Below are 24,402 nucleotides of genomic sequence, written 5' to 3' on the forward strand. Positions count from 1 at the left end.
CTACTGAGGTGGCAGGTAGCCTAGTGGTTAGAGAGTTAGACTAGTAACTGAAAGGTTGCAAGATTGAATCCCTGAGCCGACAAGGTAAAAATCTGTTGTTCTGCCCCTGAACAAGGCAGTTAACCCACTGTTCCTAGGCTGTCATTGAAAATAAGAATTTGTTCTTAACTGACTTGCCTAGTTAAATAAAGGTAAAATAAATAAAAAATACTCCTCGATTAAACTGATAGACAATAAATCCCTCCATCCAAATTAAGATGAAAACATGCACTACACTTTCTCTCGACCCGTTGAATTCCTAACCTGGTGGGGACACACAAGACCATCCACCTATTTGACAGCTCATACCGCCAAAAACATGCACAATGTGGATGTTGGTCAATGCGGGTTATTAAAGCTTGATCTGAATTAATTAAGGCCTTAGTCTTTACAGGAGATGATGTGGTCCCTGATGAGATTAGGGTTAGGGTCAGATGATTGTCCATGATGAGGTGCCATGCATGTGTGAGATAGATAAACTTTACAGAAACGTACATATTAACCAATTGCATTTATTTATTAGCATTGGTAACACATTTTAATTTGTCAGTTAGAAATTATTTTACTTTAAAAATAAAGCATACTATTTATCGGCTGACATGAAACTATGTAGTTGAGTTGTAATCGAATATAGCAACAATACTGTCTTACAAATACATTTTAAACACCAATATAGAACATCGATACCACAGATATAAAGAGATTTAAAGGATCACATTGAAGTTTTGATACTGAAACCAAATGCTATTTTCAAATGAATGACTGGCACAATGACAACATAAGAATACAGGCCCACATCAAGACTGTCTGTCTCTAGCGTAGTCTGTCTCCCTCTGTCTCTAAGCTGTTGTCTACTGTTGGTAATGATTCTCAGTGGTGTGAGTTGGTGGCGGGCTGCTAGGGTGTGCTTTCATGTTGCCAGGCTGTGTATGATTCTCTGTGGTGACAGGGTGCATGTGACTCTGCATGGTTACGGGGTAGAGGAGAGGTGTAGCAATGCCTTGGCCTGGTTTCTGGAAAGCTGTTATCAAGTTCTTCATTTTCCGAAAGTATCGTTTCTCCACACCGGGAGTAGTCTAGAAGAGAGGACAGAGAGGGTGAGGAAGAAAGAAAGAGGGGGAGAGAAAGGGAGATGGGGAGATAAAGAGACAGGAGGAATCAGGAATAACATCAGTTAGTGTGGTGGTGAGAGCTTGAGAAAGATAGAGAGGGTGAGAAAGAGCGAAAAAGAGAGAGACAGGAGGTCTGGTGTCTTACCTCTGCTGTCCAGGAGCCTCCACCATCCAGGGACAGCCTATATGTGTACACATAGCCTTTATACCTGCACACACACCCACAGAGTAAGTTTGACCATGCACATAGCAGACAATCACAGTGTCAGTATTACTATATGTGTGTGTGTGTGTGTGTGTGTGTGTGTGTGTGTGTGTGTGTGTGTGTGTGTGTGTGTGTGTGTGTGTGTGTGTGTGTGTGTGTGTGTGTGTGTGTGTGTGTGTGTGTGTGTGTGTGTGTGTGTGTGTGTGTGTGTGTGTGTGTGTGTGTGTGTGTGTGTGTAAAGTACTTAAGTAAAAATACTAGTTAAGTAGATTTTTGGGGTACAGAGCCTTCCCGAAAGTAATCACACCCATTTACTTTTTCCACAGCCTGAATTTAAAATATATTAAATTGAGATTTTGTCACTGGCCTACACACAACACCCCACAACGTCAAAGTGGAATTATGCTTTTACAAATGAATTAAAAATGAAAAGCTGAAATGTCTTCAGTCAATAAGTATTCAACCCCTTTGTTATGGCAAGCTTAAATACGTTCAGGATTAAAATGCCCTTAACAAGTCACATAAAGTTGCATTGATTCCCTCTGTGTGCAATACTAGTGTTTAACATGATTTTTGAATGACTAGCTAATCTCTGTACCCCCACACATACAATGATATGTAATGTCCCTCAGTCGAGCAGTGAATTTCAAATTCAACCATAAAGACCAGGCAGGTTTTCCAATGTTTTCCAAGTGCACCTATTGGTAGATGGGTAGAAATAAAAAAACAGCCATTGAATATCCCTTTGAGCATGGCAAAGTTATTCATTAAACTTTGGATGGTATATCAATACACCCAGACACTACACAGATACAAGCATCCTTCCTAACTCAGTTGCCGGAGAGGAAGGAAGCCGCTCAGGGATTTCACCATGAGGCCAATGGTGACTTTAAAACAGTTACAGAGTTTAATGGCTGTGATAGGAGAAAACGGAGGATGGATCAATAACATTGTTGTTACTCCACAATTAGGGCTGTTGCGGTAATCATGAAAGGCAGTCAAATTCCACGTGACAGTTTAGTCATGGTAATTAAGCTTCTCTAAGCTCTGAAGCTGTTGATCGTCATTAGTAGCCTACCAAACTTACTAACTGCCTGGTACTCAGCACTCTATTGTCCCTCTAATAACTCTGACAGCAATGCAAATGTATTCAAAAATCAAATCAAACACTTCATGTTTTGCAACATTTCAATAGACTATGCAATTGCGCAAGAAAACAAGAGTGATGGCCTCCACAAAAAATAGGAGGATCAGCTTTCTATAGGCTAAGCCTACTCTATATATTTCTCAACTTTCCTAATATTAAGCACATTGCATATATTTTCAACAGGAGTATAGCCTACATGGCTGGCATGAAAATAAACCACAGGGAAAAGCGTCCTCCATTCACTATTTAAGTACATAGTGTTCTGATACAGGTGCATGATAATGGTCTATTCTAAATCAAAACTAATTTCACACATATATTATTTAGTATATGTAAAGACAAGATTAAATCAAGAATAGTCGGATGGTGGACAATACTAGCCTATGAATGATATATTATCACTTGTGAATGATGCCCAGCATAAGAAACAATGCCTTTTTTTTGCAACTTTTTCGAATCATAGTCTCATACCTCATGTAGCCTACCCCATAGGCCTATATGTTTTAATAAGGTTTGTAATCACAACTAAAGTAGCCAAATAAAATTAGGCACATTAATCTGCTTTACAAGGGGTGTAGAGCCTAAGCAGCGTGTGAATTTCAAGTTTGGGGAAGATAATTGTCAACATAAAAATGCACCTTTATAATAAAAGCATTACATGCATAATTGTATTTGCTGTCACCTTTGATAATGGTGTTTTCCGCTAATGGAACATTTGCGCTTATAGCCTACCACCATATGCACATTGCTGCACTTATAATGTGAAGAAATAGCCTAATAGTTTATCAAAATTTTAAGCTAAATGTTCTGATCTGTTGCGTCAGCCACATTGCGTTAAAAAAAAAAATGGATGCTAGTGGTTGTATTAATTTGGGATCTTTTGTATCCCACAACTGTCCCAGACTATGTTTGAAATATGAATTTCTTCCACAGAATAGAATAGGTCCGACTTTTGTACTATGGGGGATAGTAGATTGACATAGGTTAGTGATCTTGCTGTTCATTAGGCCTACTAATATTGTTGGCTGACGAAAAGTAAATGTGGACAGTTCTTCCAATATCTTTAATATGCATCTTGGAATTGCATGAGGACAGGTGCAGTTGTGTCCCCGATGTGTCTGTCTTCACTTGTAGCACGTGAAATATACACAATCACATGATGGAGCGTGCAGCACCCAGGGAGACGTGCCTAATGGCCTCTTGCCGCAAAAGTCCTGGATTATTTTTAGGGTACATTATTGCCACACAAAGGGGATGCCACTGTGAAATTCTAGGCATTATCAAGTGCTTGTCAAACGACTGATGTCGTGTGTACAGTCTGTGCAAAAAAAAACAAAGCAGAGCTCATGCCTTTCAAGCTACTTTTTTCAAATCATCATTCATCTTCTGCACATCTACCATTCCAGTGTGTAATTGCTATATTGTAATTACTTCGCCACCATGGCCTATTTATTGCCTTAACTCCCTTATCTTATCTCATTTGCACTCACTGTATATAACTTTTTGTTTTCTTTTGTTCTACTATATTATTGACTGTGTTTTGTTTATTCCATGTGTAATTAACTCTATGTTGTTTTATGTGTCGAATTGCTATGCTTTCTCTTGGCTAGGTCGCAGTTGCAAATGAGAACTTGTTTTCAACTAACCTACCTGGTTAAATAAAGGTGAAATATTTTTTTTTTTAACAATGTAGCCTTTCAATGTATTAAAAATCAAAACATATTAGCTCAACATTTGTAGAACAACTAAAGTTACATTAATAACTCTAAATTAAGCATATAGGAGTACCCATTTCTTTGTTCACCACTCAATACAGCATGTGTACACTCCTTCAAATCATTTGGAGAAAATATCCTTTCTATTTTATTCAGCATTGTTCAATTGTATTCTTCATAGTATAAAATAATGCCATGTCATGCTAAGATAATCTTGTCTGCTAAATGAACTAGTGTAGCCCACAGCCATTTGACATAGCTAAATCAGGACCTAACATAAGGACAACTCAGAGTATGCTATTCTGTTCTTCTGAAATAGACTACATGTTCTTCATATCATGCTTCTTTAGACCTGTCTAAAATAAATAATGGATTTATTGTGAAGGTGTAGGCTATATTACATGGATTTATTAGACTTTTTAAAATGTAGATGTTCCAAAGGTCTGCATCAGTGGCTTGTTTGGAAGCCAGGAGATGCTAAAAGTGTTAATTAACGGTCAATTACCGTGAGATCGACAGTTATTTGCTTGACAATCACCGACTGACAAAATGTTGTGACCACCAGAGCCCTATCCACAATACTAACCTATTTGCCAGAGTGAAAAGAATGAAACCTGTACAGAATAAAAAATATTCCAAAACCTGCATCCTATTTGCAAACAAGTCAATAAAGTAATACCACAAAAAAAATGTGGCAAAGCAATTCACTTTTTGTCCTGAATACAAAGTATTTTGTTTGAGGCAAATCAAAAACAAGACATTACTGCGTACCACTCTCCATATTTTCATGCATAGCGGTGACTGGATCATGTTATAGGTATGCTTGTAATTGTTAAGGACTGAGGAGATTTTTAGGATAAAAAAAAAACGGAATGGAAGCAAACTGCCTTCCAGTTTGCTTTCCACCAGACACTGGGAGATGAATTCACCTTTCAGCAGGACCATAATCTAAAACACAAGGCCAAATCTACACTGGAGTTGTTTACCAAGAAGACTGTGAATCTTCCTGAGAGGCTGAGTTACAGTTTTGACTTACATCTGCTTGAAAATCTATAGCAAGACCTGAAAATGGTTGTCTAGCAATGTTCAACAACTAACTTGAAAGAGCTTGAAGAATTTTGAAGAGAATAATGGGCAAATGTTGCACAATCAAGGTGTGGAAAGCTCTTAGAGACTTTTACCAGACACTCTTATCCAGAACGACCTACAGTAGTGAGTGCATACATTTCCATACTGGTCCCCTGTGGGAATCACATGTTTTCACTTTGTCATTATGGGGTATTGTGTGTAAATGAGTGAGATACTATTATTTGTTTTATCCATTTTGAATTCAGACTAACAAAACAAAATGTGGAATAAGTCAAGGGGTATGAATACTTTCCGAAGGCACTGTATCTGCACTGTCCTAATATAATAATAATAATATATGCCATTTAGCAGACGCTTTTATCCAAAGCGACTTACAGTCATGTGTGCATACATTCTACGTATGGGTGGTCCCGGGAATCGAACCCACTACCCTGGCGCTACAAGCGCCATGCTCTACCAACTGTGGTACAGAAGGATATTTATATTTTTTACTACTTTTACAAACTATATTCTGAAATAATTACTTTTTACTCCATACATTTTCCCTGACCCATACATTTTCCCTGACACCAAAAAGTATTTGTACATTTTAGAATGCTTAGGCAGGATATAATTATGGTCCAATTCACGCATTTACTGTATATGAGGTGTTGTCATCCCTACTGCTTCTGATCTGGAGGAGTTTGTAAATTAAATTTGAGCGTTGGAGTGTTAAATGTACAAAATGCTGTCGGTTTGCTTAATATAAGTAATTTGATATATAGCATTTACTTTTACTTTTAAGTAAAACACTTTACTACTTTACCTCCACTGTACTTAAGTACATTTACAAACAGATACTTTGACTTTAACTCAAATAGTATTTTACTGGGTAACTTTTACTTTTACTTGAGTCATTTTCTATTAAGGTATCTTAACTTTACTCAAGTATGAAAATTTAGTACTTTTTCCACCGCTGCATCCTGTATCAAAAGGTTGGCTGGTCCTCATTGAAGTCCTATAGATCACCGCATTACTCCCTTTTTGGAACAAAGCTCTACTACACAAGCTTCCAACTGACCTAACTTGCTAGTATTAAAGTATGAGTTACTAAACCCGCTTGCAGGGTTGGTTAACTTCTGGTCTCGACCAATTTAGGTAAATCCTCCTTTAGTTTTAGTGCCCCCCATTGTTGGAATAAACTGCTAAATTACTTGCACCTTGATTCCCTGGTGCCGCCAAGGCAGTTTAGGACTCTGGTGTTAAATTCATTCCTTGAGGATTGCAGTTGTTTATTTTTTGGAAAAAAAACAAGAAAATCAGTTTTGCTTAATATTAAGGAATATAGCATTTTTACTTTTACTCAAGTAGTACTTTTCTCACCACTGTACTTAATTATATTTAAAACCAAATACTTTTACACTTTTACTCAAGTATTATTTTAATTGGGTAACTACTTTTTGTTGAGTCAATTTCTATTAAGGTGCCTTTTATTTTACTCAAGTGTGACAATTTAGTACTTTTTCCACCACTGTGTGTGTAAGATACTCACAGCACACAGAGGCAGTAGAGCCCAGCTAGACTCTCACTGTTGCGTATCAGGTAGCTGCCGTCCCGTCCTGCTGTCCACAGCCTCATCTCCCCCTCCTCTCTGCTGATGGCTCCGTGGTACATGGCTAGTTTTTCCTGTTCCATGGCTGTGGACCACTCCACACTACTATATTGCTAACACTATCCTCTCAATAGAGTCGACTTTCAGCCTCCTAACCAAGCTCAGAACACCAGCTGACACCTCTCTTTCTGTAATGTCTGTAATGTGTGGATGCTGGCAGATCTCAGTTTCCTCTTATCTGTGTGCAGGCAAGCCAAGTATCTAACCTCTCACCTCACTCTCTCTCTCTCTCTCCATTGCTCTCTCTTCCCCTCTCTCTCTTTCTCTCTCTCACACATTTAATTTCCGTGGTAGGTTTGCAGCTCTCTCAGGAAGTTAAGTCATACTGACAGGAAGCAACATCAAAAGCCTCAAACTGAATATTTCCACAACAATAGAGATAAAGAACAGGGGAAAAGATCAGTTTGACACTTCTGAATGAAAAAACTGATGATGCACTGCGCAGAGGAGTGTTGCCTGCTTAACCGTCTCCGTGCAAAACATCTTTAAGGGGAAAGCAGACCGCACCAACAATTATTAGCAGTGGGTTGCCACAGGGAAATTAATATGAAATCCCGGCCAATGTTTTTTGGTCAGAGGTGATAGACAGACACCAGCATTGGTCGGCACGGTATGCTTTCACCATTACTGACATGGTACAGCTCTAAAACATCATTAGTAACATCAAACATGTCTATAAAACATCCTTAGTAGTATCACACACACATCTAAAACATCACTACTAGAATCACATACAGCTCTAAAACACATTAACATCATACACACCTCCACAACAACCTAAACAACATTATAAATTAATTAGAATTAGAATTATAAATGATGATATAATCAAATATATTTAATGTGCATTGATCCTGTTTGGGACAGGTGTTGGCAAGCTCCTGCTTCATTAATACATGTGTTTTGGTCCTGCTCTTCTCTACATAACTATTTGTCTGCCATCTTTGATACCATATCTAAAGTATTACAAGTGCCTTTTGCTCCTACTGCCATAACATCATTATTTGGGATAATACCTGATACTATAACACTACCAGAATACATATCTGACTTTGTAGCCTTTGTGAGTTTGTTGGCAAGAAGGTTGATTTTACTTCTGTGGAAATCTCCCTCTCATTTTGTGTGGATTAAAGATGTCTTACACTTTATTAAATTGGAGAAGATAAAATATACACTACAGGATTATTCTGACAAATTCTACCAAATGTGGCAACGTTTCTTTACCTACTGTATGTAGAGACACTGCAATTTCCCTCTACTTTACAGTAAACTGCCTACCTAAGCTTTGTATTTAATTGATCTCCCTGTGAGTGTTTAATAAGCCTGTCCTATTATAATTTTTCTATTTGTTTTGAAGACTAGCCATGTTTTTTTGTGCACTTTGTTGTTTCTAAAGTATGTTTTGTTATAAAAGTAATTACTTAAGTATTTTATATTTTCGTATGGGCATATACATCCCTAGCTCATTCAAAAAGCTTGTTGCTATGGTATTTCAAATGTTTAAAACCACATGTGCAATGTACTGTATTTCAAGCATTGTTTACTGTAACTGTGAAAGAAAATACCATATATACAGTGCCTTGCGAAAGTATTTGGCCCCCTTGAACTTTGCAACCTTTTGCCACATTTCAGGCATCAAACATAAAGATATAAAACTGTATTTTTTTGTGAAGAATCAACAACAAGTGGGACACAATCATGAAGTGGAACGACATTTATTGGATATTTTAAACTTTTTTAACAAATCAAAAACTGAAAAATTGGGCGTGCAAAATTATTCAGCCCCTTTACTTTCAGTGCAGCAAACTCTCTCCAAAAGTTCAGTGAGGATCTCTGAATGATCCAATGTTGACCTAAATGACTAATGATGATAAATACAATCCACCTGTGTGTAATCAAGTCTCCGTATAAATGCACCTGCACTCTGATAGTCTCAGAGGTCCGTTAAAAGCGCATAGAGCATCATGAAGAACAAGGAAACACACCAGGCAGGTCCGAGATACTGTAGTGAAGAAGTTTAAAGCCGGATTTGGATACAAAAAGATTTCCCAAGCTTTAAACATCCCAAGGAGCACTGTGCAAGCGATAATATTGAAATGGAAGGAGTATCAGACCACTGCAAATCTACCAAGACCTGGCCGTCCCTCTAAACTTTCAGCTCATACAAGGAGAAGACTGATCAGAGATGCAGCCAAGGGGCCCATGATCACTCTGGATGAACTGCAGAGATCTACAGCTGAGGTGGGAGACTCTGTCCATAGGACAACAATCAGTCGTATATTGCACAAATCTGGCCTTTATGGAAGAGTTGCAAGAAGAAAGCCATTTCTTAAAGATATCCATGAAAAGTGTTGTTTAAAGTTTGCCACAAGCCACCTGGGAGACACACCAAACATGTGGAAGAAGGTGCTCTGGTCAGATGAAACCAAAATTGAACTTTTTGGCAACAATGCAAAACGTTATGTTTGGCGTAAAAACAACACAGCTCATCACCCTGAACACACCATCCCCACTGTCAAACATGGTGGTGGCAGCATCATGGTTTGGGCCTGCATTTCTTCAGCAAATTGATGGGAAGATGGATGGAGCCAAATACAGGACCATTCTGAAAGAAAACCTGATAGAGTCTGCAAAAGACCTGAGACTGGGACGGAGATTTGTCTTCCAACAAGACAATGATCCAAAACATAAAGCAAAATCTACAATGGAATGGTTCAAAAATAAACATATCCAGGTGTTAGAATGGCCAAGTCAAAGTCCAGACCTGAATCCAATCGAGAATCTGTGGAAAGAACTGAAAACTGCTGTTCACAAAATGGTCTCCATCCAACCTCACTGAGCTCGAGCTGTTTTGCAAGGAGGAATGGGAAAAAATGTCAGTCTCTCGATGTGCAAAACTGATAGAGACATACCCCAAGCAACTTACAGCTGTAATCGCAGCAAAAGGTGGCGCTGCAAAGTATTAACTTAAGGGGGCTGAATAATTTTGCATGCCCAATTTTTCATTTTTTGATTTGTTAAAAAAGTTTGAAATATCCAATAAATGTCGTTCCACTTCATGATTGTGTCCCACTTGTTGTTGATTCTTCACAAAAAAATACAGTTTTATATCTTTATGTTTGAAGCCTGAAATGTGGCAAAAGGTCGCAAAGTTCAAGGGGGGCGAATACTTTCGCAAGGCACTGTATATGTGGCATATACTATTTTTATTGGTATTTTCTTTCACAGTTACAGTATATATATATATATATATATATATATATATATATATATATATATATGGGCTATTTGGGGCTATCTGTATATGGGCTATTACAGGGAAGTATTGAGTAGAATGGAGTATTGTTTATACATATTTATTTATTTATTGACAGTTGTCTCTTTTATATAAACACAAACATATGCAATATACAAAATGACAAAACAGACACATTTATCAACATAGAGGTCTCCGATCAATACTATGAACCGACCAAGGGAAACCAGAACATCTAATTTCAGGGAGCTTCTGTAAATTGTTCCACATTAAGGGCCCAAATAAACTTTCAAGCAGCTTTAACCAACTATGTGGAGACCGAAGTGTTATCCAAGCCTGAGACCGGGTTTGGTAATTTGTAAGTCTAAATTGAATTAATGATGTAGTATGGGATAATACAAGGTAAATGGGTAATACAGGGTAGTATGGGGAATTACAGATTAGAATGAGGTAATACAGGGTGCTATGGGGTAATATGGGATAGTACAATGCTCTACTTTCCGGCTACCCGGATAAAGCACTAAATAAACTTCAGTTAGTGCTAAATACGGCTGCTAGAATCCTGACTAGAACCAAAATGTTTTATCATATTACTCCAGTGCTAGCCTCCCTACACTGGCTTCCTGTCAAAGCAAGGGCTGATTTCAAGGTTTTACTGCTAACCTACAAAGCATTACATGGGCTTGCTCCTACCTATCTCTCTGATTTGGTCCTGCCGTACATACCTACACGTACGCTACGGTCACAAGACGCAGGCCTCCTAATTGTCCCTAGAATTTTTAAGCAAACAGCTGGAGGCAGGGCTTTCTCCTATAGAGCTCCATTGTTATGGAACGGTCTGCCTACCCATGTCAGAGATGCAAACTCGGTCTCAACCTTTAAGTCTTTACTGAAGACTCATCTCTTCAGTGGGTCATATGATTGAGTGTAGTCTGGCCCAGGAGTGGGAAGGTGAATGGAAAGGCTCTTGAGCAAGGAACCGCCCTTACTGTCTCTGCCTGGCCGGTTCCCCTCTTTCCACTGGGATTCTCTGCCTCTAACCCTATTTACAGGGGCTGAGTCACTGGCTTACTGGGGCTCTCTCATGTCGTCCCTGGAGGGTGTGCGTCACCTGAGTGGGTTGATTCATTGATGTGGTCATCCTGTCTGGGTTGGCGCCCCCCCTTGGGTTGTGCCATGGCGGAGATCTTTGTGGGCTATACTCAGCCTTGTCTCAGGATGGTAAGTTGGTGGTTGAAGATATCCCTCTAGTGGTGTGGGGGCTGTGCTTTGGCAAAGTGGGTGGGGTTATATCCTTCCTGTTTGGCCCTGTCCGGGGTGTCCTCGGATGGGGCCACAGTGTCTCCTGACCCCTCCTGTCTCAGCCTCCAGTATTTATGCTGCAGTAGTTTATGTGTCGGGGTGCTAGGGTCAGTTTGTTATATCTGCAATACTTCTCCTGTCCTATTCGGTGTCCTGTGTGAATCTAAGTGTGCGTTCTCTAATTCTCTCCTTCTCTCTTTCTTTCTCTCTCTCGGAGGACCTGAGCCCTAGGACCATGCCCCAGGACTACCTGACATGATGACTCCTTGCTGTCCCCAGTCCACCTGGCCGTGCTGCTGCTCCAGTTTCAACTGTTCTGCCTTATTATTATTCGACCATGCTGGTCATTTATGAACATTTGAACATCATGTTCTGTTATAATCTCCACCCGGCACAGCCAGAAGAGGACTGGCCACCCCACACAGCCTGGTTCCTCTCTAGGTTTCTTCCTAGGTTTTGGCCTTTCTAGGGAGTTTTTCCTAGCCACCGTGCTTCTACACCTGCATTGCTTGCTGTTTGGGGTTTTAGGCTGGGTTTCTGTACAGCACTTTGAGATATCAGCTGATGTACGAAGGGCTATATAAATAAATTTGATTTGATTTTGATTTGATTACAGTGTTGTATGGGGTAATATTGGGCAATATAGGGTAGTGTGGGATAATACAGAGTGGTGTGGGGTAATACACTGAAATACAGGCTAGTATGGGGTAAAACAAGGTGGTATGGTTTAATAAATCAAATTGTATTTGTCACATGCGCCGAAAACAACAGGTTTTCACCTTACAGTGAAACGCTTACTTATAAGCCCTTAACCAACAATGCTTAAAGAATTTAAGATAAAAATAAAAAATAAAATAAGTGTTAAGTAAAAAAGAGAAAATAGAAAATGAAAGTAACAAATTATTAAACAGCAGCAGTAAAATAACAAGCTAGGATATATACAGGGGGTACCGGTACAGAGTCAATGTGCTTGGGCACCGGTTAGTTGAGGTAATTGGGGTAATATGTACATGTAGGTAGAGTTAAAGTGACTATGCATAGATTATTAACAGAGAGTAGCAGCAGCGTAAAAGAGGTGTCTGTGTGGCCCTTTGATTAGCTGTTCAGGAGTCTTATGGCTTGGGGGTAGAAGCTGTTAAGAAGTCTCTTGGATCTCGACTTTGCGCTCCGGTTCCGCTTGCCATGCGGTAGCAGAGAGAACAGTCTATGACTAGAGTGTCTGGAGTCTTTGACACATTTTAGGGCCTTCCTGTGACAGCGCCTGACACAGAGGTCCTGGATGGCAGGAACTTGGCCCAAGTGATGTACTGGGCCATATGCACTACTCCCTGTAGTGCCTTGCGGTCGGAGGCAGAGCAGTTGCCATATACCAGGCAGTGATGCTCTTGATGGTGCAGCTGTAGAAACTTTTGAAGATCTGAGGACCCATGACAAATCTTTTCAGTCTCCTGAGGGGAAATAGGCTTTGCGTGCCCTCTTCATGACTGTCTTAGTGTGTTTGGACAATGATAGTTTGTTGGTGATGTGGACACCAAGGAACTTGAAGGTCTCAACCTGTTCCCCTACAGCCCCAATCATCTCCTTTGTCTTGATCATGTTGAGGGAGGGGTTGTTGTCCTGGCACCACACAACAAGGTCTCTGACCTCCTCCCTATAGGCTGTCTCATCGTTGTCGGTGATCAGGCCTACCACTGTTGCGTCATCGGCATACTTGATGATGGTGTTGGAGTTGTGCATATAGCCATCCAGTCATGAGTGAACAGGGAGTACAGGAGGGGATGAGTATGCACCCCCGAGGGGCCCCTGTGTTGAGGATCAACGTGGCGGATGTGTTGTTCCCTACCCTCACCACCTGGGGGTGGCCTGTCAGGAAGTCCAGGATCCAGTTGCAGAGGGAGGTGTTTAGTCCCAGGGTCCTTAGCTTAGTGATTAGCTTGAACGCTGAGCTGTAGTCAATGAATAGCATTATCACATAGGGGTTCCTTTTGTCCTTGTGGGAAAGGGCAGTGTTGAGTGCAATAGAGATTGCATCATCTGTGGATCTGTTGGGGCGGTATGCAAATTGGAGCGAGTCTAGGGTTTCTGGGATAATGGTCACTAATACATATTTTCACCAGCCTTTCAAAGCACTTCATAGCTACAGACGTGAGTGCTACGGGTCGGTAGTCATTTAGGCAGGTTACCTTAGGGTTTGTGTGCACAGGGACTATGGTGATCTGCTTGAAATATGTTGGTATTACAGAGTTGGTCAGAGACAGGTTGAAAATGTCAGTGAAGACATTTGCCAGTTGGTCAGCGGATGCTCGGAATACACGTCCTGGTAATCTGTCTGGCCCTGCGGCCTTGTGAATGCTGACCTAGTCTAATGGTTTGCAAGCCCTGTCATATTCAACGAGCGTCGGAGCCGGTGTATAGTACGATTCAATCTTAGTCCTGTATTGATGGTTCGTCTGACAGCATAGCAGGATTTCTTATAAGCTTCCGGGTTAGAGTCCCGCTCCTTGAAAGCGGCAGCTCTCCCCTTTAGCTCAGTGCTGATGTTGCCTGTAATCCATGGCTTCTGATTGAGGTATGTACGTACGGTCACTGTGGGGATGAAGTCATCGATACACTTATTGATGAAGCCAGTGACTGATGTGGTGTATTCCTCAATGCCATCGGAAGAATCCCGGAACATATTCCAGTCTGTACTAGCAAAACAGTCATGTAGCTTAGCATCTGCTTCATCTGACCACTTTCTTATTGACAGAGTCACTGGTGCTTCTTGCTTTAGTTTTTGCTTGTAAGCAGGAATCAGGAGGATAGCATTATGGTCAGCTTTGTACTCTATCTGTGGAGTAAAGGTGGTCCAGAGTTTTTTTTCCCTCTGGTTGCACATTTAACATGCTGATAGAAATGAGGTAAAACTGATTTGAGTTTTCTTGCATTAAAGTCCCCAGCCACTAGGAGCGCCGCCTATGGATGAGCCTTTTCCTGTTTGCTTATGGCCGTATACAACTCATTGAGTTCCGTCTTAGTGCCAGCATCGGTTTGCTGTGGACAGCTACCAAAAATATAGACTCTTTTGGGAAATAGTGTGGTCTACAGCTTATCATGAAATACTCTACCTCAGGCGAGCAAAGATTTTGTGCACCCCTGTTGTTTACAAATATGCATATGCCTCCCCTTGTCTTACCAGAGGCCTCTGTTCTATCCTGCCAAATAAGCTTAAAACCCGCCAGCCTTATGTTAATCATGTCATTGTTCAGCCACGACTCGGTGAAACATGACATATTTCAGTTTTTAGTGTCTCGTTGGTAGGATATACGTACTTGTATGTCATCTATTTCATCTTTCATCTTTTCCTCCTGTGAATGATGGGGATGAGGGCCTTGTCGGGTGTCTGGAGTAAATCCTTCCCATCCGACTCATTGAAGAGGAAGAATTCCTCCAGTACGGGGTGAGTAATTGCTGCCCTGAAATCAAGAAGCTCTTTTCGGTCATGAGACAAGGTGTCAGAAACATTATAACAAAATAAGTTACAAATAACGTGAAAAAACATACACAATAACACAATCTCCTCAGCCATCTTCTTTGGCGCCATTGACCATAACACAGGCTAGTGTGGGGTAATAAAGGCTAGTTTGGGGTAATACAGGGTGGTATGGCATAATACAGGGTAGTATGGTGTAATACAAGGTTTTATAGGGTAATGTCAGTAAATACATGGCAGGGTATAGTAATATTTATTTATTCATGGGAGCTCAATTGAGACCAAGGTATCATTTACAATGGTGCACTGAGTACAAACAATGAAGAAAATGAAAATTTCAAATAAAACAAAGAATAATAATTTTAAAAACTACTACAAGGTACAATTACAATACTACAATTTCAACAAATTAACCATTACAATCAATCAAAGCAACTGCAATCCTCAATTAATTTAACACCAGAGTCCCAAACTGCCCTTGGGTCACCAGGGAATCAGGATGCAAGGAATTTTGCAGTTTATTCCAACAATGGGGGCTCTAAAACTAAAGGAGGATTCACCTCAGGAGTTATATGTTCTCTCATACTTTTATACTTTAGCAACGAAGTTAGGTAAGTTGGAAGACTGTGTAGTATAGATTTGTAAATAAAAAGGGAGTAATGAAGTGATCTAGAGGGACTTCAATGAGGACCAGCCAGCCATACCTTAATAGAAAATGACTAAGTAAGAGTAAAAGTTACCCAGTAAAATAATACTTGAGTAAAAGTCTAAAAGTATCTGTTTTTAAATGTACTTAAGTACAGCGGTGGTAAAGTACTCAATTGTCATACTTTAAAAGTAGAACTAAATTCTATATATTAAGCAAACCAGACGGTGTGATATAAGGACAGACAGGGGCACACTCCAACACTCAGACATACAAACTTAGTATTTGTGTTTAGTGAGTCTGTCAGATAAGAGGCAGTGGAGATGACAACACCTTATATTGATAGGTGCGTGAATTTGACCATAATTCTATCCTGCCTGAGCATTCTAAATGGAAGTACATTTTGGTGTCAAGGAACATGTATGGGAGTAAAAATTACATATTTTCTTTAGGAATGTAGTAGAGTAAAAGTAAAAGTAGTAAAGAATAAAGTAAAGCACAGATACCCCCAATAGCTACTTAAAACTTCTTATGGCTGCAGGGGCTGAATAAGGTGCCTAAAGTAAACGGCCTGCTCCTGTCAGTTGCTAATATATGCATATTATTGTTAGTATTGGATGGAAAACACTCTAAAGTTTCTAAAACTGTTTGAATGATGTCTGTGACTATAACAGAACTCATATGGCAGGCAAAATCCTGAGTTGAAATCAAAACAGGAAGTGAGAAATCTGAGCTTTGTATGTATTCACCAGAGTCCCCAATGAAATCCCCTTGAGATATTAATAATATAATAATAATAATAATAATAATATAATATATATATATATAATAATATGATGTTGCACTGTCTAGGGGTTCCACTAGATATCCACTAGATATCCACTAGATATCAACCATCAATAGAAATTGTAATGAGACTTCTATGGTGTTGTGGGAGTGAATGATAGCAGAATGTATCAGGTGTCCATCAAGCAGCCATTTTCTGATCATGCTTATACCTCATGGTACCCACTTGCGTTCCATTGCCCATGAAGACAAGAATACTCCGGTTGGAACTTTATTGAAGCTATATGTTAAAAACATCCTAATGATTGATTCTGTACTTCATTTGAAATGTTTCTTCGACTTGTATAACTTTTTGAAGTTTTTGTCCAATGTAACGCTGACCAGAATGAGCGTTTGGATAAGTATACCAAACGCGCTAACAAAAGAAGGTATTTGGATATAAATAACGGATATTATCGAACAAAACAAACATTTATTGTGGACCTGGGATTCCTGGAGTGCTTTCTTATGTAGATCATCAAAGGTAAAGAAATATTTATCATGTAATTTCTTGTTTATGTTGACGCCATTGTTGATGTGGTGATTTTTACTTCTGAGCGCCGTCTCAGATTATTGCATGGGTTTCTTTTTCCGTAAAGATTTTTTTAAATCTGACACAGCGGTTGCATTAAGGAGAGGTATATCTATACTTCCATGTTGTCACGATCGTCGTAAGAAGCGGACCAAAGCGCAGCGTGGTGTGAATGCATCATTTAATAGACAACCCTGCCTCACACAGGAAGCGGCGCAGGTCCTAATCCAGGCACTTGTCATCTCCCGTCTTGATTACTGCAACTCGCTGTTGGCTGGGCTCCCTGCCTGTGCCATTAAACCCCTACAACTCATCCAGAACGCCGCAGCCCGTCTGGTGTTCAACCTTCCCAAGTTCTCTCACGTCACCCCGCTCCTCCGCTCTCTCCACTGGCTTCCAGTTGAAGCTCGCATCCGCTACAAGACCATGGTGCTCGCCTACGGAGCTGTGAGGGGAACGGCACCTCAGTACCTCCAGGCTCTGATCAGGCCCTACACCCAAACAAGGGCACTGCGTTCATCCACCTCTGGCCTGCTCGCCTCCCTACCACTGAGGAAGTACAGTTCCCGCTCAGCCCAGTCAAAACTGTTCGCTGCTCTGGCCCCCCAATGGTGGAACAAACTCCCTCACGACGCCAGGACAGCGGAGTCAATCACCACCTTCCGGAGACACCTGAAACCCTACCTCTTCAAGGAATACCTAGGATAGGGTAAGTAAGGGTAAGTAATCCTTCCCCCCCTTCTCCCCCCAACAAGATTTAGATGCAAGTGGCTGTTCCACTGGTTGTCATAAGGTGTATGCACCAATTTGTAAGTCGCTCTGGATAAGAGCGTCTGCTAAATGACTTAAATGTAATGTAAATGTAAAAACACGAAGTAAACTGTACAAAAACAATAAATAAATAACGACCGTGACGCTATCAGAAGAATTGTGCTGACACAAGCAACTAACATAGACAATCACCCACAAACCACAATGACAAAACAGGCTACCTAAATATGGAATATAAATATTCCCAATCAGAGACAACGACTAACACCTGCCTCTGATTGAGAACCATATCAGGCCAAACTCAGAAACAGACAAACTAGACATCCAACATAGAATGCCCACCCAGCTCACGTCCTGACCAACACTAAAACAAGGAAAACACAAAAGAACTATGGTCAGAATGTGACACATGTGTATAACTTGTATTATCATCTACATTTATGATGAGTATTTCTGTTGAATCGATGTGGCTATGCAAAATCACTGGATGTTTTTGGAACTAGTGAATGTAAAGCGCCAATGTAAACTCAGATTTTCTGATATAAATATGAACTTTATCAAACAAAACATGCATGTATTGTGTAACATGAAGTCATATGAGTGTCATCTGATGAAGATTATCAAAGGTTAGTGATGAATTTTATCTCTATTTGTGCTTTTTCTCTCTCTCTTTGGCTGGTAAAATTAGCTGTGTATTTCTGTGAGTTGGTGGTGACCTAACATAATCATTTGTGGTGCTTTCCCCGTAAATCCTATTTGAAATCAGACACTGTGGTGGGATTAACAACAAGACTACCTTGAAAACGATATAAGATACATGTATGTTTGAGGAATTTTAATTATGAGATTTCTGTTCTTTTGAATATGGCGCCTGTACTTTCATTGGTTGTTGTCAAATCTCTCCCGTTATATCTTAAGGTTCTTTGGGTCTCCACCGAATTAGGTAAATCCACTTTTAGTTTTAATGTTAACACTGCTGGAACAATTTGCAGAACTCATTACATTTAGATGTTCTGGTGTCACTCGGGCAGTTTAGGATGTTGATTGTGGATCTAGTCGCTGAGGAATGTAAGAGTTTTTCATAAATGTTGCATTTTGTATCGATTGATATTTTCTTTTACATTGTATTGGTTGTTGTATTGTTGTGATCAGCACACCCTTGAGAATGAGACCATGGTCTGAATGGGTTTGTCCTGAATAAAAATAAATAAAAATAAATAAAAAATCTTCCTTTACAGCTTTCTCAAGCTCAAGTTATTAACCCTAATGATGAGGTGCGGGTGTGCGTAATGAAGGTTTCCAGGACCGGTGGTTAGTAGACCGGCGACATCCCTGGATTTACAGGCGAGGCAGAGGGGTGTCGTTGGGGACGGCATTAGCAAGGAGACTAGGAACCACCAACCTGAGGAGGGAAAAGTGAAAAGAGGTTGACATCCGGTAGTTAGTGGGAAGCTGGAATCGGTAAGCTTCTGGGAGGGCAGGCGGAGCGGGAGACAGACACGATCACCAGGATGGAAAATGTTGCCTCACTGCGGTGGTGGTCCGCCTGCTCCTCCTGATGGCGGACATCGCGCTGGATCCTCACGTGAGCAGCGTCCCAAACCTAATTTGCGTGCCATCAGGGGCTTCGGTCTGGCTTGGGGTCCATGGTGTCAGGGCCGGCTGGTACCTCAGGACACACTGGAAGGGAGACAAGCCGGTGGAGGAGTGACGAAGTGAGTTCTGGGCTTATGCCGCCCAGGGAAGAAACCGGGCCCACTCCCTCTGCCGGTCCTGACAGTGACTGCTCAGGAACCTCCCCAGCTCCTGGCTTGTCCTCTCTACCTGCCCGTTGGACTAAGGCCGGTTGACGTGGCAGTGTAGCTTTGGACATTATCAATCATAGTCTTTCACACAATCCTGTTTTTCAATTCCAACTTAGTATTTTCCAGCGGAGTCTTTTGACTAAGTGTAGTGGCTAAATTATACAATATAATTGTCCCAATACATTTTCCATTCTAGTGCTTTAGGCACCATGGAGAGTGGTGAAATGTTAGTCTTGACAAATCCAATGTCCAGAGTTTGATTCAACTTGAAAAATAATAATACATTTATTTGTCGCTCTTTTGGATACAGAAATGTATAGATTTCTACCCCAAATAATTCTGATCATTAAACTAAAGAAACAAACAGCATGGTAAACATGGTCTGGTATGGTCAAAAGACTGTGTGCTGCCATTCCAGTCACTCCCAGTAGGCCTTGGAGCATGTATGCCTTTTAACTGTGTTCTCCATTGGCCTGTAGAGGGGGAACACACACTTGACAGAGGATTAATGGCAAACACATACAACAGAAATGTATCGTGAATTGGAAACATGCAAATATGATGGTGAAAATGTGGCGAATGTCACTTCATTTTGTGGAACGAGGCAAATAGAGAATTAAAAAATTGGAGAATTAGAGAATCAGACAATTACAGAATCAGATAATTAGTATCATGAGTAGACCTGACATTCCCACAACATTTAGTGACTGTTATAGTGGTTGTGGTTGGGTAGCTCAGAGTGTTTGGTGAATATCTGTTCTACTCCTTCCAGTGCTATAAAGCCCTGGTACTCTAGCTCCTCCCACTCGGGAAGTAGCCCACCCATCTGTATAACCCCACTTGGAGAGGAGGAGCAAGTACCGATACCACACACACACACACACACACACACACACACACACACACACACACACACACACACACACACACACACACACACACACACACACACACACACACACACACACACACACACACACACACACACACACACACACACACACACAGAGAGAGTTAAGCCGCTCCCATCATGAGGTGACCCACACAGACAGTTTCTCAAACTGTGTCATACACCTTGTTTCTCTCCAGGCTACTCTCTCTCTCCATCTTGCTCTCCCCCGTCTCTCTCTCGCTTACATACGGACATTGTTTTGTAAATCATGTCTCAGAGGCAGACCAAGCTAACTCAGAACCCTTTAGAGAAGATTTGGATTCCCTCCATGAGTAGCAAGCTGTATCGACGTAGAGGGTGTAAGTACACACATACACACAAATATACACATGGAAACAACAGACACACATACTGGTCGGTCTCTGTGTGGTTCATTACCTGTACAGGACAGGTTGGTGCTCGTAACAAACAGACATTTGATATTGTTTCAAATTGTGTGTGTGTGTGTGTGTGTGTGTGTGTGTGTGTGTGTGTGTGTGTGTGTGTGTGTGTGTGTGTGTGTGTGTGTGTGTGTGTGTGTGTGTGTGTGTGTGTGTGTGTGTGTGTGTGTGTGTGTGTGTGTGTGTGTGTGTGTGTGTGTGTGTGTTGGGGCCAGGGTATGACTTGCAGTATGGAACACTGTACCTCTCTGAGAGAGACCTAAGGGCCGTTCACCCCTAAAACCAAGGCCATGTCTATGTGTGTAGTTGTGTGCATACATCTGTGCGTGTGTGTTACGTGGTCTATCCATTTGTCTAAAACTGATGTGTGTGTGTGTGTTCTTTGATCTTTGTATTACTCCAATACATGTGTATGTGTGTGCCATGTCAGTTTTTAATCCATCTGTGTGTGTGTGTATGTGTGTGTGTGTGTGTGTTTTTCAGCGTCCGTCCCTCAGTTCACTAACTCTCCTACCATGATTGTGATGGTGGGGCTGCCTGCTAGAGGGAAGACCTACATCTCCAAAAAGTTAACCAGATACCTCAACTGGATAGGAGTTCCCACTAAAGGTACCACATACACAAAATTAACCAGATACTTCAACTGGATAGGATTTCCAACAAAAGGTACCGCTACACAACACAATTTAACACAACACAATACCACAACATGTTAACCAGATACCACAACTGGATTGGCGTTCCAACTAAATGTACCATAAGACAACACGTCACACAACAAAACACTAAGTCTCAAACTCACTCAGAAAACGAACGCACAAGGTAAACTATTCAAGCTTCTGCAAAGGACAACAGAAAACAAACTTCTTTTAACCAAAAAATCTTGAGTAAATTGGACACACCTGAGTGGTTAATGTCTCTGGGACGGCCTCTGCCACCCTCTGGTCACAGGTGGAACCATGACAGTACCCCTTCTAGGATCGGACCCAGCCGCGGAGCCTGGGCGACCACCAAGCAGTTGGTTGAAGTCCCAAAAGAGTCCTGGATCCAGGAGGTTCTGGGCAGCCTCCCACGCCCGCTCCTCTGTGCCTTGCCCTCACAGTCCACATTCATCGCAGGGTACCTCAGACCCAACGGGCATCCAACAGACGATGGACAGTGTAGGCCGGGCGACCATCAACAAGTCGAGGGGGCGGAGGGGCAGGTGTAGGGGGAGAGAAGGGACTGGTCATTACTAACTTGAGACGGGAGACATGGAAGGATGGACAGACGCTCATAGACCTGGGAAGCTTGAGACAATAGTTGACCGGGTTGATGTGACTCAGGATCTTGAATGATCCTATGTAGCGTGGTGCGAGTTTCTGCAAGTCCACCTTTAAGGGAATATCACGGGTGGACAGCGACACCCATTGACCCGGTCGGAGGAGCCGAAGAGGCCTTCGGTGCTGGTTTTCCTGGTGTTGGTGTCGGGCAGAGGAGCGGAGCAAGGAGGATCGCGCACTGATCCAGGTGTTGCGACCTCATCAAATGAACGCCTCGGTTGATGGCACCCCAGTTTCAGCCTCTTGTTATGGATACGGGGGGGCCAAACCCGAACCGTCATTCGAACGGCGACAGTCCAGTGGATGAGTTCCGCAGTGTGTTGTGAGCATACTCCACCCAGACGAGGAACTTTCTCCAGTTGCTGGCCTGGCTGGAGACGAAACAGCGGAGGAACTTTTCCAGCTCCTGGTTGGCCCGCTCCGTTTACCCATTCTACTGTGGGTGGAATCCCGAGGAGAGAATCACCTATGCCCCCAACAGGGAGCAGAAGGTTTTCCAATACTGTGCGACAAAAATGAACGGCATCTTATTGGCATTGAGCCAACCGTATACACAATTGAAAATACCACTCAATTGGGTGGCAGTTGGTCAAACATATTGCAAGTGGAACATGTCAAATGCCACGTGTTATAAACCAAAAATCCAAAAGGCGCTCCACAGTAGGTATGTATGTGAAATGATCTGAAAGTTAGGTCTCAAGGGTAAAATCTTCAATATTTTACAAAATTTTAAAACCTCGTAAAAAATGCACTATGGATCAATTATGCATATGTAGAAACCGTATGGACATAGATTTGTTTTATTTTATGCGAGTTTGTCCATAAGGCCTATGTTTTGTCCATTTACCATATATGATCATAGGTAGTAAGGTTCCAAACACCATAGTAACAGAACCATGTCCAAATTGCAAAGGAAATATAAATATTGAAAGTACTTAATCAGAATGTTAAGTCCATTTGCCATGTATGACCATAGGAAGTCGGCTTCCGAACGCAAAAGTCAGTGAACCATGTGCAAATGGCATTTATAATGTTGAGATGGTCTATATACTCACCAAATTATGTATATATCACTATGTTAAACCCTGACTTAACCTAGAAGGTTTATTTGTCATGTTTGTTCACAGGAAGTCATAGGAAGTCAGAATTTCTTGTTGGTGTTGATTCCGCATGTCCATTTCATAATAGGAAGTCCTTATCGATATACGTACGTTGTCAATAGATACTGTCGACTTGCAGAAGAGCATGTTCACACTGACAATATAGCATATGTGTAACGGATACTGTCCAATAGCAATATATTGGCAATGGACACTCCACCTGCAGTATAACATGTTAAGACTGGTAATGTATTATGTGTATTGGACACTGTCCATTAGCAATACATTACAATGGGAATTTACCGTCACAAATTAGACATGCTCTAATATATTTCTGAAATGCCCAATTGCTCGTTTAACTCGGGATGGCCTAGCAGTGATAGTGGTTCCTCTCCATAGCTCGTTTGTGTTGATTTCAGCCTGCCCATTAGGTCATCACCTAATTTCCGAATTAAATGTATTGGAAATGTACACTGTCCATTAGCAATACTTTACTATGGGCATTTACCATGGTGTTGGTGTTGATTTCAGCCTGTCCATTTGGTGATGGTAAATCCCTGTTTAAACTTTTTAAACTTTTTGGAAATAGACACTGCCCCTAAGACCCGAATTTAAGAGTAAATACATATCCTCATTGAGACACCCTTGTACAGAATCCTGAGTTTCAAGTCTTTACTAATTTACAGAGAGTTGAATGCAGTGTTTTCACTAACTGTAGTTAAATATATTTTTTTTTTTGGGGGTAAATTTAACAACTGCCGGTTACTCCAGGAAGTTTCAAATCAAATCAAATTGAAGACAGATTGATATGGCAACCTTAACCCACATAGTCATCAGGTTGAAGTTAGGGCAGCAGGCAATGTATTCCTATTGGGAGAGATGTCAATGTCAACTGTTAGAATAAATACTCCCTGTTTTCACTGTTATGGGTTAATTCCACATGGTCAGGGGTAGTCTTAGGAATGTTTCTAAGGTTGAATTGTGTGTCTAACCTCAACGGTTCTACCTCTGTCACCCAAAAGCACCTCAAATTTAGGTCTGACCATGAGCTATGGTCAAGTGGGGCACCTCGTTGACCTCG

The 24,402-nt window shown here is 41.2% G+C and overlaps 2 protein-coding genes across 2 annotated transcripts in view; one reads left to right on the plus strand and one right to left on the minus strand.

Annotated features, from left to right (window-relative positions):
- Positions 1-535: 535 nt before the first annotated feature.
- LOC118373654 (SH2 domain-containing protein 1A-like) lies at positions 536-7,192 on the minus strand. The gene is made up of 3 exons (XM_052460063.1): positions 6,839-7,192; positions 1,297-1,360; positions 536-1,115 (listed from the first exon to the last, which is right to left on the minus strand). Exons 1-3 carry the CDS (start codon positions 6,979-6,981, stop codon positions 891-893), a joined length of 432 nt encoding a protein of 143 aa, XP_052316023.1. The 5' UTR covers positions 6,982-7,192; the 3' UTR covers positions 536-890.
- Positions 7,193-20,596: 13,404 nt separating this feature from the next.
- Positions 20,597-24,402, plus strand: part of LOC118373653 (6-phosphofructo-2-kinase/fructose-2,6-bisphosphatase-like) — a 37,798-nt gene continuing 33,992 nt past the window's right edge. The window contains exons 1-2 of the mRNA XM_052460059.1: positions 20,597-20,818; positions 21,383-21,508. Coding sequence (XP_052316019.1) covers positions 20,728-20,818; positions 21,383-21,508 — 217 coding nt within the window. The 5' untranslated portion in view covers positions 20,597-20,727. The remainder of the gene's footprint in view (positions 20,819-21,382; positions 21,509-24,402) is intronic.

The sequence above is a fragment of the Oncorhynchus keta genome, chromosome 13 (assembly GCF_023373465.1).
Source record: "Oncorhynchus keta strain PuntledgeMale-10-30-2019 chromosome 13, Oket_V2, whole genome shotgun sequence".
Classification (NCBI taxonomy): domain Eukaryota; kingdom Metazoa; phylum Chordata; class Actinopteri; order Salmoniformes; family Salmonidae; genus Oncorhynchus; species Oncorhynchus keta.

What these genes read in the sequence shown, in the direction of transcription:
- LOC118373654 (XM_052460063.1), bottom strand. Translation starts at nt 6,981, where the DNA reads ATGGAACAGGAAAAACTAGCCATGTACCACGGAGCCATCAGCAGAGAG. An exon ending in CTCTACTGCCTCTGTGTGCT is followed by an intron (nt 1,361 to 6,838) that starts GTGAGTATCTTA and finishes GTGTGTGTGCAG; the next exon opens with GTATAAAGGCTATGTGTACA. An exon ending in GAGGCTCCTGGACAGCAGAG is followed by an intron (nt 1,116 to 1,296) that starts GTAAGACACCAG and finishes CCTCTCTTCTAG; the next exon opens with ACTACTCCCGGTGTGGAGAA.